Source organism: Laccaria bicolor, genomic scaffold, assembly GCF_000143565.1.
Source record: "Laccaria bicolor S238N-H82 LACBIscaffold_47 genomic scaffold, whole genome shotgun sequence".
NCBI lineage: Eukaryota > Fungi > Basidiomycota > Agaricomycetes > Agaricales > Hydnangiaceae > Laccaria > Laccaria bicolor.
The window spans coordinates 108,680-123,253 of record NW_001889918.1 but is presented as its reverse complement, the minus strand read 5'-3'; the positions used below and the strand labels follow the sequence as shown (position 1 = coordinate 123,253).

Below are 14,574 nucleotides of genomic sequence, written 5' to 3'. Positions count from 1 at the left end.
GGAAGCTGAGGCTGAGGCTGAGATTCTAGGTGCGGTTGAAGCGACTGGTGGTGGGGGTCAGATTTGGTTGATGCAGATGGGGTTGTAGAGGCGGAGCTGTTGGAGGCTGTGGATGCTGCCGAGGCGAATAGCAGCAGCAGCAGTAGCCATGGCGGACTGAGTGGAGGCGGGTGGATGAAGGAGGAGGATGGGGCTTGATATTGAGTTTGGTTGCGTTTTTCTCTTTCTTTTTTTTTTCCCACTCATTCGTCGTCATCGTCACTATCATTGCATGCTCCTTGCTATCCGTGATACCCCTCCCACATAAACATTCTATCATCTCATGCACCTACCACACTTGTGCACAAAAAAATCATTTCCGGATGTACATGTATTGTCGTTGGGTCTATCATTTCTTTCTAGCCTATGTACTATTACCAAGGAAAAGGGTACGGTAAGCAGGGTATAGTAATTTTAGAAGCCGCTCCTACTACACAAAACAAAAGACGCTATCTGTGTAATTGTGGCCATCCAAGTACGTGTTCCAATCCATAGTGTGGTCGTGAGGATGGCCATGCGAATAGGAGTACTGTAGAGAGGAATGGTGGTTTCCCGGCTGTAAATGCCTATTGTTCATGAAAGGTATTACGAGTTGAGGTTGTTGACTCACAGTATAACTGGGGTTGTCCTCCACCTTGACAGATATACCGGGACATTGGTTTGGATGGTGTTGCGTGTAGTTCGAGAGCGTGTAGTTGTGTTGCTGTGGACGCTGGTCCATTGGGGGGTGTATGGGTGCTTGCATTTGAACAGGCTACAGGGGGGGGGGAACAAGAAAAAAATTATCACTAGGATCCAAGGAAATTCTTATCGCCAGCGTCGGGACGCGTGGATGGGGAGTAAAACAGTAACAATACTCACCGAGAATGGGGGACTTGAAGTAGCACTCGAACCCGATGGTGTATTTGGCATTTGGAACAGTGCGGGTGCATGCAGGGTGAATGATAAGCTTAGCCCAGGACTGTGGTGATTGGCGTTGGGGGGAATATTGCTGTAATGGTTCAAGGCTGCCTGGGGTATTGTCAATGGTGGTGGTCGCGAAAGTGGTTCCGTCATATGGGCTGGAGTTTCACTGGGGCTCTACGCGTCGATAAGTTTGAGCATTGATTAGTGGTACTAGAAGTGCGACCGTACGATGTATACCCCCTCCACAGCATGGCCCACCATCTTACGTCTCTTGTAGTCTCGGTCACAACGCCGACCATCTGGGTACGTCGTCAATGGGTCCTGACGCATGACGGCGGTCGACACTCTGCTTTCTGCGAGGAGCCTCGAGAGTTCCTCGTTTTCTTCTTGGGCCCTCAAGAGATCTGCCTCGAGCTCGCGTATCTTCACTGTGTGAGGTGGAAGGACACCGATCTGCTCTGGAGTGTAGCCAAGCTCAGTTTGGAGCTTTGTTACGGTTTGTTCGAGCTGGGCGACGCTGATTAAAACGCAACGACGTCGTGTGGGTGAAAGGAACGGTGCTGATGCTTACCTGGTCAATATATGCCTTTCGCTTTGCTCGGTGTCTGGCTTGTGCTCGAGCATTACGGCTGCGTTCAGGGCGTTCAGAATTTGCCGTGTGGTTGTTAATAGACGACATGATGACCAAATCACGTAAAGTGGAGGAAGGGGATCGGGGTTGGAAAGAGGTGGACCGGAGGCGCATCGAGTACTTATAATGGCTCAATTTTAGCGTTTTTGGGACCTGTGGTCAATGGGTTTTGCTTCCTAGCTGACCCTGAAGGAGGGGGCGGGCAGACCAATCTGTTGGTTTCCTTCACTTGTATCAATGATATCTTCGATGTCCTGTGCTGTCTATCGCCATGCAATGAGCCCCCAGTCGGTCCATTAAACTGAATGACGAAGTTAACCATCTAGGCTTATTTGGTTGTTAGAACTCATGCCATTAGAAGTGGGTTTATGCCCTTTTTGTGCTCCAGATTCGCTCACGGCAATTCGCGGTGGTTGGAGGAACTGTACCTGTGATCGTCGATCAACATCAAAATACTTCCGCAAATACCAAAAGGGGTTTGTCCGGATATGGATGTAATTTATTTGAAACTCCGCGAAACTCACACATTTCCCGCCGGTAAATGGCATTGAGGAAAGCAAACAAAAAAAAGGTGATTGTTCAGCTTATCTGAGCGACATTGGCAACTAGGACCGTTGACCATTTTCTTCTTATTTCCTTCGGATACCACGGGAATTCTCCGTGAATTCAAAGTTGATTCCACCAATCGCACTTTCCCGAACGCTTTGTCAGGTGGGATCGAAGTGAATATCTCACCCTTGATGCTCCCTGACCTCAATTGCCTTCTAAATCAGCTCGGCTGGGTCACAATGCGTTATCTCTCTTTGCGATTCATCTATCATTGACAGCTCGCCTTGTGCATTCTAAATTTGCTCAACATTCGACCACCAGTGAAATCCTTCCAGTGAGGTCGAAATTTTCTTTCAGAATTTCTGAACACGCCATTCTTTGGCTTAGAATTCTCTCCCTCCCAGAATTAAATGGTATCTTGGATAGTCGTCTTATCGAGTTCCAGTGCCATTTTAAGCATCCTACGTCTTTTATGTGAGTGCCTTTTCCATCCTTCACGGAACTAAAACTGGCACCAGAACTTCATTTCCTGGACCGCCGACTCGACCTCAATCATCAATGGGAGAGACACGGCTCTCGGAATATCCCGTTCTGTCTTCACTGATTAAAATAAATTCACTGAGAAGAGAAGTTCATCTCCCGGATCATCGATGTACTCAGAAAAATGGTTAGCCAGGAAAATAACTGTTCTGGCTATGCAGCCAAGAGGCGCCCTATCTATATTATTCTGTTGCTGCCCCCTAAGGTTGGCGAGAACTCCACAGCAGGATTTTCAAATTCAATCAAAAACCAACACCACGATTCATCAAGTTTCTGGCATTACCTTGGCTGATTTTACTCTTTAGGAAAGGATGTCATCCAATAAAACATCAGCAAGTCTATTTGTTGAGATTGAATTGGTAAATTGAGATGAAGTTTTCCAATAATGGGTTATAAAATCTACTTCACAAAGCATTGTAGTCTCAGAGCCATCACCCACTTCTCTGGTGAGGCTTCTTCTTACATCTCAACTGGAAAATGTGGTGATCCTGACAATACTTACCATGAGCACTGTCATGCCCCATGCATCCAACAAAGCGAGGAGATGGGGGTCATCTACACATAGGAAATTCAGCAGACAAACCAAGACCTGAAGTTGCACGGACTTCAGAGACTCAAGATTTGAGCGCCAGTAACTTGTATTCGACCCTCACTCATCACGCATGATCCTGTGTGTGTATTTGCACTGTTTGGACAGGGCTGCAGGGAATTTTATTCAGTGCTGGGCATTGATTTGGTGTCAAGGTCGCATATCATGATGATGAAAATGTTTGTCTGACGTCTTTCACCCTCAGGTTTCAAAGCGATTGCCATTGTTTACGGAAACCACTCGTGCGGAAGCCACCATAAGTCGCACTGGTGATGATCAGCCCCATCCGAAAGTCAAAGTGTTCGGATCACCTGTAAATTCAAAATCGCGAATCAACCACGATAGAATAATTATAAATCATGTGGGTAAGAGAACGCGCTTTGCGAGTTACTCACTCCCCCCACCCAAACTTCCCTAGCCTATGCTAGTGCGACCCATCCTTCCTCATTATCACCCCGAATTTTTGAATAACTGTCCTTGTGTCCCACAACGCCAACTAGGATCAGATGAACCATGTCCGTACCTGTTGGACCGGCCGTAGTTTACGTCTAACGTGCAACGCAAGTGTTTAAGAAAATTCAAATTGAAATGATTCAAGCACTTACCATCCCTAACTACGCGAAGAGAAATACTGTCTCTTCCACTCTAGGGTCTGATTCGAGAGGCCTGTGGGTCCGCCTTGAGCATTGATTCCAGGCGGGTACTATCCAGAGAAAACTTGGGCAGCGCGTAGAAGTCGGCGCCAGAAATCAGAGAAAGGGTGGGTTTCTCCTTAGTATTGACAATGCATTAAGAGGTTATGATGCCAATGGGGGTGTCGCCTGTATGGTCCTCTAGAACAGAGACGAAGAGATGGATGTGTATGGGGTGAGGCTCGAAATTAGCGTATCGATAAGCAATTTGTACGTTAATAAAGATCTTTGTGAGGACATTATAATTATTCACCTGGCGTTACTGGTTCTGGTTGATTACCATCTAAAATTCGATAGACACGCCCATCTGATAAATGACACCAGTGTGAATGTCCATTGCTGATCCACTGTATTCCTGAACGCCCCTTCGGATATTCCAACCTTCCCCTACCACATCCTATATAAATGAGGCAACGAGTATGATGTACGTAGGTATGTCACGAGTACCTCCTACTGTTGTCCGAGTTTTACTATTCCTACATACTTCAAAAACATTAGTAGGTTGTCCTTTCTCTACTGCGACACGTCTGATACATCATAAGTATATACAAAACGAGAAAAAGAGTTGGTAGATACACCGTAAGTAGAAAATATAACCAGGTTGTCCTTCAAGTCCGATACAAGTTTTAAGGACAGTTTTCAAGGACGGTGGTTGTATAATTATGTGAAGAATTCAGTGGGAAGAGCGTCGTAGGTGGGGCACAGTTTATCCCATGCGGCTGTGTAAAAATATAATCAAAAACTAGAGGTCTAGACACGAAAGGAACATACTAGGATAGGTGCTAGTCACGTAGCGTTCGACGGAACGTCTTGAGCGAACACGACCACCAATTTGCTAGAAAGTCTTATCGGTGAAAGCCATTGACCAGGAAGTCATCGAAAGACATATAGGTTGAGATGCCAGTCGATGTGGCTGAATAAAATTTGAGAGCTCGTGATCCATAGGAAAATAAAGCACTCTCACCAATGCAAAATCCATGGGCCCGGATTGTTCGTAGTAAAACGAATGGTGACGTTGTCTCCAGCTCCTCCTATACTGACCACATCCGGACGGACAGGGTTTACATAATTGTAAGTTGAATTTGCCGCACTACGCACAACGTTAAAGGCGGTCTATTTTTGTTGAAGTTGCGCTCATTAGTAGGCATTCCCGAGAAAACACAAACGTACTCCGTGTAAATGAATGGGATGCTGGGAAATCGTTGATTGAATATTATTTTCATTTTAAAAAAGATGACAAAGTGAGCACGTACGGGACTTCCGGCCGCGCCTCCAGGCAGTGAAAGTGCAACAACCTTATTGCGAGGAAGGGTATATACACTTCCAGTAGGCAACAAATCCTGTGCGGTCTTGGCGCCACTTAGGATCTGTAAAAGAATGGGTACTGTAGGTGGTTGAAAAGTCGCCCCGTTCACAGTGAATAGAAATTCCGTGAAGTTAAGCGCGATATTCAGGTTGATATTGACATCAGCACCTCCAGCAACTCGCTTTCCTGGAGCGCCTGGGTTGGACAACGGATGGAGGTTGGTTTCAAGTATGGGAATGACGCTGGTAGTCTGATTTGTAGTATCCAAGTTAGGAGCACCAGAATAGCGGAGAATAGCCGAGTTGACTCCCCCGGAGAAGCCTTGCGGCCCGAGATTAGGTAGTGCACGTACCCAGTAGTTAGCAACTGGCCAACCAGCCGTCAAAATGAAAGAATATCTCTGTCCAGCGAAGATCTGAATGGAGTCCACAGTTGTCGGTTGAACGTTGATGCCGTCGACTTCGATGATGGTCTGTATGTCTCATTATTAACGGAGCAGTTCAGATGAAAGAAATGCGAAACATGCCATGTTATGTCCGTCAATGGAGAAAGTAAAGTTGGGGTCGCAAGAAATCGAGACTAAGCGGAAGCGGTAGCGCGCGCTGTGCTGAACGTTGATGGTCGAAAGGGAAGAAGTAGGTCTGCCAGAATAACGACCCTTCCCGTTGATCAATGTCGAATCTGCTGTAGGGACGAGGCCAGCGGATGGAGCGGGGGTATGGTACCTTTAATTTTAATTTTAGAAATGGCGACTCGGCACGAAAAATTCTTACCAGTCCGCAAGTGTAATGACAGTTGATTCTGGTTCAGAATAATTAGCAAGTATCTCCCGAAATTGACAGCGCCATTACCATTATCAAAATCATACCTATAGGCGAAAGTTAGTAGATGCGAGAAACAGCCAATTTTGGACAAAATACGAACAAATGCCTGTATGGGTCATAAGGATCGTAAACCACCAAAGCACCTCTCAAGCCGTCGCAATATTGCGTGGCTGAAACGAGAATGTGAGGATGAGTTAGGGCAGAACATCAGGTCGATGGTCAACGTACAATGGTGGGAATGGTACCAAAAGGTTCCGGCCTGATCGGGAACAGAGAACTGGTTTAAAAATGAGTTACCAGGGGCGATGGGGCACTGTGTCACTCCAACTGGACCGTCTGCCCAGCTGGAGCCATGCTGGAACATGCCGTGCCAATGCTATAGATTAAGAAAACATCGGTTTAGTAGAATGAGAGGGCTAAAGATAAAGCAAGCTTACGATACTAGTGCTTCTCAACATTGTCGTGTCGGTCAGGTGATCGGCTACATTCAAGAAGAATGTGCTTCCCTGAGGATTAACGTTAACTCGAGGTTCACCGGGGAAGAAAATGTCCAACCTTGGTGCCAACAACAAGAGGTCCGGGGAATGTCCCAACCGTCGACGAGGTACCGCCAAGAACGGCGCTGGGAAGTAGCAAAAAATGGAATGTTATAAACGTTTACGAAAGGTACTGGAGGACGTACGAGCGAATGAACAACTGTTTGCGACGTACCAGCGGGATTTGTAGATCATCTACTCTAGGCTATTCTTGTGGATGAGTTCCTCTTCCGTGTACGCCGTATCGTTAGATTTATTGAATTTCTCATTCCATCCGAACTTGCGTACAGATCTTCCGCGCTCTCGACAATATTCGAGCGCGACGTCGAGAATCCGCCACTAGCAAGGCTTGCACCGTCTCCCACCCGCTTAGGATTAGAGGGGGGCTGCAATGCCTACGCATCCGTCAGCACAGAAAAATACCAGGATACGTTGTGGCAGCATACCCGAGTGGGTCCAACAGCTTGTCCATTGTCGGTTCATTCTACGTCAAACAATAGATAGATAGATAGCGGCGGTCAATATGCAGGTCCTTAGCAGCGCAAGCGAGAGTTGTTCGTTCGGTCAACGAAGGATATAAGTAAGTCAAAACGAGGTCTCGAGCAGGAAAGGCCTGGCAGCCAGCACGTCACAGAGAGAGATGAAGACTTGGACCTACGATGCCTGAAACCATGGACTTGTTAGCGGGTGAATCACAGTCAACGTGGCGTGTGTCATGTTGTCCGAAAGACGGAAGGGCGAAGACAAACGAGACAATAGCCCCGCTTGATAGGGCTGTTACCCATGATACCTCAGGCTGCACAAAAGAATCAATATACGCATGGGAAATCAGGCGTTATTAGAATTACTGTCACTGATGCTTGCATTTTGTCACCGTCGATAAGAGTCAGTCACAGTCGTTTTGCATTTTCTTGTCGTTGGGTTGGTGGTGGGAATAGTTCTCCTGCATGATGGGGCTGTATACGGGCTGATCGTCGTTCAGGTGAGATCGGTGAAGCGGGGAGAAGTGATGGGATGACTGATGCCCGGGAAGAGGGTCTACTGAGTCACAAAGCTGACGATGGTCTCGAAGGAACGAGGAAGTGGGGTGCGAGGATGATAGGTGACATGGCCAATGAGGAAGGGTACTCTCGCTTTGCGAGATCACCGGGTGCTGATGTACCGACGAAGGACGATCCATCCCTACTATGGCACAGGGATGAAGGCTGCGGATCAGTAACTGAGTCTGCAATCTATGCAACACAACACAAGATATGTCGTTGCTTGAGAAATGGTTTTGGTGACGGTGAGGGAGAAGGGGAGCTGTGATTTGTTGTCTAATCCATTGGGAAAAACGGTGTTGTATAATCTACAAGGAACGTTAGACGGGTCCAGGTTACAAAATTTGGACTGGCTTTGCAAATTTGGAATGGGCACTTCAAAGAGTCAGGCAGTAGCGTGACGGAAGAAGAATCTAGACATACCTGTTCAATGCACACATGCATTGGAGGTAGCCCATGCACGATTCATTTGCAACTTTGTTCGGCGGGTACAGATTTCTAAACAATTCAGTTCACGCTCCTCGAAGCATGGATAATCCACAACAATACAAGCGAACCCGCATTAAGAATCCCCCACTCGGGCCACTTCAACTGTACTTTTTCTTCGGTGCCTTGAACTGCTCCCACGTGCCAGCTTCAGACAAGGCCAGCATGCGAGATGCTTCCGCCATCAGGCCCGACTATCAGTATATATGGAATGAATCACGTTCAGACCATTAAACACTTCGCACAAACTCCTGCTCACATCCAAACTCAAAGCCGCCTCAAGAAACGCGCATATGTGAAATGGGTCCTCCTTTCCCGCAAAGTGCTGTCGTGAACCGACGATATTGTTTGAGATGCCTTTGGTGGCCGACTCAGCGTTGAGGTGGACGAGGTTGTCGGATATGGCTATGGTCGTCGTCGTCGGTGTTGTGGCAATGTTGTGGCGGGAGAACGACGCCATCATTTCCGGAATCCGTTCCGACGGACGATGACTCAGCAAATCCAAAGCAAATCCATCTAAGTACTTCACAAGCAATTCACCTTGTTTACGTCAGAATTCAAAGTTCCAATTTTACAACACGGATGTGTACCTAACCCCAAGATGACAAGCGATGTTCTGTAATTTGTTACTGGAGCAAAACTTTCGCGACGACGTCTACAAGGTCATGAACAACGGCAAATTCCATTCCTCATTGGCATGCGTAAATATTCTTCACCTCACATTGATTCTCTACGCCACCTACCCTCAAGCCCCTTGAGGGTCCGGGCCAATTGACTTTCCGATCTTGTCATGCATTGCACACCTCAATTCCACGACACACTCACTGTATATACACAAACCCACCACCTGAAATACTGGTATATTTATCATTCTAACAATAAAATCACATTTCAGATTATCCAATATGCTCGATCATGACGCTCGCCTTCTCCATGTCACCTTTGTTGAATGATCTTCCGAAACTGTTTGATTGCTTGAAGCTCGACCCATGTCTCCTGTAGAAACGTGAATGAATGAATAGAGAAAGCAATTTATGTAGGCGTACTCTGGGCGGACAACAGTAATAAAAACAACGAAGGAAGGCTGTGACGATACCGATAAATAATCCTTGTACCTGCAATGCCGCAGGCCTCAATAAATAGAGCACAAGGTTCGTCACAAAAGCTCGTGCCTTGGCATACTATGACACAATTGTCATTTGACCATCCTTTACGACGGTAGTAAAGTTCCCGGGCCAGCGTTGGCCTACAGCTACCACGATAATCATGTCGATCGGAATCCGAATGTAACAACATACCAGTTTCAATTTGAGCCGAGGCGGCAGAGATCATTTATTCACAGAAGCCAATTGAGATACAACAGTCCCGAGATTTGTGAAAGTCAAACATCCGACTCCAGAAAAGGTTACGCGAAAGGCGGGCGGTGACATCTCTGTGAGCTGAATAAGGATCTACGATACTCTGAAATTGATGCAACGTCGGCAGATGTTTGAAACTCACTGCACCATAGATCCCGACTTGAACACAGAAAGCACTAGCTGAAAGCTTCGCAAAAGTGTATGGCAAAACCCAGAGAGGGCTGAATGCTAGATCGATGAGTAAAGTGAGATCTCGCCCAAAACGAAACACCTGAGCCAATTACCCCCGGCACTGTGCTAACTCAATTTCAATAACGCGCAGGTAACTCACATCGTTGTTAAGCGGCAACCAATTCGCTGACCGAGTCTTCCTGCGGTTGTTCTGCCCCTGTGGACATATTGGATCCTCGTTAGATTCTTCTTGTGACACGCACGGAATGGAACCCTGAACATGCGGGAAGTCAACCCGCCTGAGTCTATACAGCTCGTGAAGTGTAGATGTGAAACCATCCAAGTTTCCGACGATAGTAGTAATCGTCGGATCCCGGGCTGTGAAGCCCTTTGACATCTCAAGGAAGTTGGATACAAGTCCTGTGTAGGAAAAACGGACAGGTCAAATTAGACGTGCCAGGACGACGAGAACACGCACTTGACAACCACGAGAGAGTTCAACACTGCAACAGAATACGGCGATTGATCGTAAGTTTGTGACACTCGCGTCATAAGTAAAATGGCGTATATACATACTCTTCCTCCTGTCCTTGGTGAACTTCTTCGTCTTCGTCGATATTCCAGGCATGATAACGATTGATTGCCCATGTTCGCAAAACGCACTCGCTCTCAGGGTTAGGTTTATCCCAAGTATTATCGGGCTACAACAAGTACTGGAGAAGCGAGAAGAGGGAAGGTATATGCACGGCAAGTATATTTTTGAGAGAGAGAAAAAGAGGAGACCATCAGCTTAACCCCGGAGATGACTTTGGAAAGAAAAACGCACAATTTAGTCCACGGCAGTGGCCGTCTTTTAGTTTGGTAAGCCGGGGAAGGTGGAGCGTGCGTACGGGACGTAGTTCTTGACTCGTTCTATGGATGAGGTGGCTTTCTAAACAAGCAGGTTCAATTATATTTTGCTTGACGGTGTAATGATAAAATCGGTGACATACATGATGAGTGTGGTGTCGTCAGCCATGCGAGATATGGGACGAAGAGGTACCAATTTAGTTGTAACGCGCAGGTACTAATTAGTTGTGACGTGCAGTAATCAATATCAAAGTCATTCAGAAGTACATCAGGGGGACTCATGGAATGAAGTTCGAACCCAATGATCTTATTCCGAACTTTCCGAACGACATATCCTGTAGTTAAGAGCGTCATATATCAATAAGACAAACAGGAGCTAAAATCGAACCATATTTTCCATGGAAGACTTCCAATTGTCTAACGATCCCTCCGAGCATTCGTATAACAAGTGATAGCTGACAGCTTGGGGTCAGGAACCTCCGCCAAAAAATGCAGATAACGCCCTTTGCGTCCTTCCCAATGCTAAAGTCCTCGACTTTGCGGTCTTGCTTGGAGAAGTCGGTGCTGTAGAAGAGGTGGCTGGAGGAGCTGAGGACGCGGAAACCTTCGACGCAATAGATGAGTTTGGAGTGGGTCACATTTGAAGTCTTTGCGACTGTGCGTGAATTGATAATGCGAGGTTTTGGAGAGGAGCAGTGGGGTGTCGCTCAATCTTCTTTTGTGTAATATGTCTGAAATACTATGTTGTATTGTGTGTCATAGAAAGTGAGAGTGACGCTTACCTCGTCATGGCAAATGGCGCCTCACCTTTGGCGGTTACACGCTTTCCATGAGAAAATATGGAACCCCATTTCTTGGAATCCAAATGGAACGACAGCGGGTTGGTGACGAGAGTGGGTGGTACTGGAACTTGGAAAAAGCCCCACGTCTTTCCGCGGTCCTCAGTGCGGTAGTGGATCTTGCTATCGGTGAGCGCGAATGCCTTAAAACCATAAAAACATCAGCCGGGGTCACTCTAAACATTCTGAAGAGACTCACGTGTTGTCGGATGGGTGCTTGAGTACCAGTGTTCCTCTGCCATACTCCAAGACATTTCTTCATCCTGCAACACGTCGACATTCCCATCGAGTGGATCGGTATGCCCTTCCAACCATTCACGCGACGTTTATCGCTGGAGATTCAAAAGGCGTAGATGATGTCCTGAAAACCGACGACAACATACAATATCTGAACTCCTCAATCAACCATAAGCCTTTGGTTTATCCTTCGGTGCAACGAACTGCTATAACTCACTTTGGAATCAGTCTGGCAGTTGTTCCCCCTCTTTAACACAAACGTCCTGCTCTCCCTCTACATCTCTTGTGCGCCTTGGATTGGGCTGTCGTACCTACGTTGTCGCGTCATTCAAATCAATCAGATTGAACCGCTTTCCGAAGCTACGTGGTATATATCGGAGGTCATCTGAGTGATCACTGATTGGGTCTAATGTGTTGCGAGCCCATTATGATTGACCGCCACTTTCTTGACGAGCTGATGACGTCATTAGTTCGAATGAGGAAGGAGGATATGCCAGAAGGGCCGACGCTTGCCTTCTTGTCCGCCCTCCTGACCTACACCCACCACTGAGCCGTACCCCGCTTCTGAAATCAGAAACACTGCCCACCCTCATCAGCTTCTGCCGTTTGGCTGCACAGATGACGCTCTCACTCGACACAGGCTTGAGCTGTTGACTAGTAGAAGACGTCGTCGAAGATGTCCCCACCAACGCCTGATTACCCGTTATCTTCAGGTCGCGTCTGAACGTTATTGGTGGGTTGCGCGGTATGGGGTCATCTAGCCGCGGCAAGCGGAGATGCTGTTGTGCAGGTGGGTGGAGTGTCAGATGTCCGACGATTAGTTGAATTGTGCATTGATTGTTGAGTGAGTAGAGTTTGCAGTTGGAGTGATGCGTGTGACGATTTAAGTTGTTTCGGGGCTGTCTGGTGTGCAAGGGGATGTTAGTAGAGGGAGTGAATGAGGAAGGGAGGGGAGAGGGCTTACTGTTGTCCCCAAAAGCGACTTTGATGTTGATTTTTAATTTGGTAGATTTTGAGGTGGGGGGAAGGGGGAGAGGCAGAATGTGTTATCCAAGTATATTTGTGTGAGTGTTGCATGTCCGTACCTATCTTCACAAGTCAATTCTTTCGTTCTTCGTCACTACAGGCAGGTGGAGAAGCTGCTCACAGCTCGACACCACCACTTTCGTCCATGTGTACATCACTGCACCCATGGACCGCAGAGTTGGACGACCACACATACTCTCCAGGGCCAGCGCTAGCGGGTTGCGTAGAAGGTTGAAGGTACGGTGCTTTTATGGCATGTTGTAGAGCTTAGCGAACGTTAGTCCATCAAGGAGTAAGTGAGAATCGGGTCGGGATAGTGCCACGGGGTATAAATAGATGATATAAGAACTTCGAGTAGAGCTGGAGGACTAAGACAATAGAGTGTCCAGTGTTTCCGTGGTGTTGTGTGTTAGTGATCGGGCTGGTGAGTGGGGTGTGATGGAGATGGCGGGGAGTGGGTGCGTCGTTTGGGACATTCCTGACGCGATTTGTTAGCATAAGCGCATGTCCCACCTCAGGCCTCAGGCCTCAACGTTCAACTTCCAGTCCTCCGCGTAATTGAGGAAGGGTTGACGCACCATTGTACTTCTGAGCACTGCTCCGTCTTCTAATCCTCCAGTTTTGTGCTCTTGTTCGCCAAGTTAAGGATCATAATTGTAATTTGACGCCTGGAAAGGCCGGCCCGGGAATTGCCTCACTGACTCGTGACTGATTGTTTATATGCGCTGACACATCATCCTGGACGCCAGACTTTTCTCTCGTGCCACCATTCGGTGCAAATGGCCACCTATCCATATACCATCGGTTCTATATCTGCGAATAACCCTGGCCTCCCTGAAATTCTTGGTGAGATCCATCTCAACCAAGCAGTTGTGGAAGGGCAAGCACTCGATCGGCTACATCTACGACATGCCAAGGCCACGGCCCATGCTCTTCGGGGTTTGCAAGGAAAGCATTGACTTACATGACATTGATTGAACATACTGAGTGATTTGTAGGCATGAATATTCCTCAATACCCAGAATTGACAGAAGATGTGGTCGAAAGCGCTCAATGGCGGGCAGATGTGCTTGATCTTGTGCGTGAGTGTGCCCCCAACCCACAAATCCTTGCGGTCATTTTATTTGTCCATAGATGCTCAATCTCAGTACATGCCAGCAAATTTGGCAGATACCCTGCAAGAGATCCAGGAACAACTCCGTGACCTTAACAATAATGTGAAAACTGGACGAGCAGAGACTGCAAATGCCTTGCTTCGTTTAAGAAACCTATTTATCGATCCGATGGTTCTCAGTCCTGTTCAGAAGACTGTACGTCGTGGTATAATGGTTCACCTATTGTTGCCTATCCATTTCTTTCACACCAGGTAGCAGGGTCTGGTATCCAACTAGCAAGGGCCCTCGCCCCCGATCATGCCTCCTGCAATGCCATTAATCAGTTTGCCACCAACCACCCTGAATTTGCTGGCGCGAACATCGGCTCGACCCCACCTCTGTTTGATCCTAATATTGACAGCTACCAGCACCTCGAATTCCTTAAGCTAATCCTCTTTTACAATGAAGACATAGGGATTGTTGCTGGGAATGGAGTCTCTGATCGCAGGAAAGCTATGCGAAATTGGTTGATTGAATTATAAAAAATTGTAACTGCTGTTCTAAACCTGATATCCCTTGAAATTGTTTCCTTTCATTTGTATCTTTATTGTGAACCTATACCTATTGGTTTTCGCAAGGATTTTGGTCGATCTCACTTACTTCGTTATGTAGTGCTGAGTAAGAAAAGAGAGACAGATCATGTGACGAGTCAAGCGATCACCACTCCAACACGATCGTGACTAGCTTGCTAAATACACTCTCCGCCATAACACATGGTTATAGCATGTAAAGCAGCGCCGTACTCATTTTCCTTGACAGGTTGTTGACAGGAAACAATTACGATCCAGGCCCAATGGTAAAC

General features: G+C 47.2%; 8 protein-coding genes across 8 annotated transcripts; 1 reads left to right on the top strand and 7 right to left on the bottom strand.

Moving 5' to 3' along the window:
* Positions 1-25: 25 nt before the first annotated feature.
* On the bottom strand, positions 26-406 carry LACBIDRAFT_310624 (uncharacterized protein; the record flags this gene model as incomplete). Its single annotated transcript, XM_001887630.1, has 1 exon — positions 26-406. Exon 1 carries the CDS (start codon positions 317-319, stop codon positions 26-28), a length of 294 nt encoding a protein of 97 aa, XP_001887665.1. The 5' UTR covers positions 320-406.
* A 63-nt stretch (positions 407-469) lies between these two features.
* LACBIDRAFT_310623 (uncharacterized protein) lies at positions 470-1,569 on the bottom strand (the record flags this gene model as incomplete). Its single annotated transcript, XM_001887629.1, has 5 exons — positions 470-595; positions 650-793; positions 901-1,119; positions 1,174-1,462; positions 1,517-1,569. 5 exons carry the CDS (start codon positions 1,567-1,569, stop codon positions 470-472), a joined length of 831 nt encoding a protein of 276 aa, XP_001887664.1.
* Positions 1,570-4,606: 3,037 nt separating this feature from the next.
* Positions 4,607-7,015, bottom strand: lcc5 (laccase, multicopper oxidase, benzenediol:oxygen oxidorectuctase; the record flags this gene model as incomplete). Its single annotated transcript, XM_001887628.1, has 15 exons — positions 4,607-4,665; positions 4,718-4,781; positions 4,832-4,859; positions 4,911-5,059; positions 5,117-5,137; positions 5,200-5,724; positions 5,779-5,977; positions 6,026-6,053; positions 6,104-6,120; positions 6,177-6,246; positions 6,305-6,452; positions 6,514-6,582; positions 6,644-6,698; positions 6,759-6,817; positions 6,893-7,015. The coding sequence occupies 15 exons, from the start codon at positions 7,013-7,015 to the stop codon at positions 4,607-4,609; spliced, it is 1,614 nt and encodes a 537-aa protein (XP_001887663.1).
* A 42-nt stretch (positions 7,016-7,057) lies between these two features.
* LACBIDRAFT_310621 (uncharacterized protein) lies at positions 7,058-7,537 on the bottom strand. The gene is made up of 2 exons (XM_001887627.1): positions 7,461-7,537; positions 7,058-7,408 (listed from the first exon to the last, which is right to left on the bottom strand). Exons 1-2 carry the CDS (start codon positions 7,476-7,478, stop codon positions 7,241-7,243), a joined length of 186 nt encoding a protein of 61 aa, XP_001887662.1. The 5' UTR covers positions 7,479-7,537; the 3' UTR covers positions 7,058-7,240.
* Positions 7,538-10,532: 2,995 nt separating this feature from the next.
* Positions 10,533-10,834, bottom strand: FAD12-2 (uncharacterized protein; the record flags this gene model as incomplete). Its single annotated transcript, XM_001887626.1, has 2 exons — positions 10,533-10,594; positions 10,660-10,834. Coding segments are annotated over 2 exons (237 nt in total), but the record flags the coding sequence as incomplete, so codon positions are not given.
* Positions 10,835-11,038: 204 nt separating this feature from the next.
* LACBIDRAFT_310620 (uncharacterized protein) lies at positions 11,039-11,617 on the bottom strand (the record flags this gene model as incomplete). Its single annotated transcript, XM_001887625.1, has 3 exons — positions 11,039-11,247; positions 11,324-11,498; positions 11,555-11,617. The coding sequence occupies 3 exons, from the start codon at positions 11,615-11,617 to the stop codon at positions 11,039-11,041; spliced, it is 447 nt and encodes a 148-aa protein (XP_001887660.1).
* Positions 11,618-11,985: 368 nt separating this feature from the next.
* Positions 11,986-12,669, bottom strand: LACBIDRAFT_310619 (uncharacterized protein; the record flags this gene model as incomplete). The annotated part of the gene is made up of 3 exons (XM_001887624.1): positions 11,986-12,046; positions 12,106-12,495; positions 12,557-12,669. The coding sequence occupies 3 exons, from the start codon at positions 12,667-12,669 to the stop codon at positions 11,986-11,988; spliced, it is 564 nt and encodes a 187-aa protein (XP_001887659.1).
* Positions 12,670-13,397: 728 nt separating this feature from the next.
* LACBIDRAFT_333060 (uncharacterized protein) lies at positions 13,398-14,254 on the top strand (the record flags this gene model as incomplete). Its single annotated transcript, XM_001887696.1, has 4 exons — positions 13,398-13,557; positions 13,617-13,700; positions 13,753-13,928; positions 13,985-14,254. The coding sequence occupies 4 exons, from the start codon at positions 13,398-13,400 to the stop codon at positions 14,252-14,254; spliced, it is 690 nt and encodes a 229-aa protein (XP_001887731.1).
* Between the last annotated feature and the right edge of the window lie 320 nt (positions 14,255-14,574).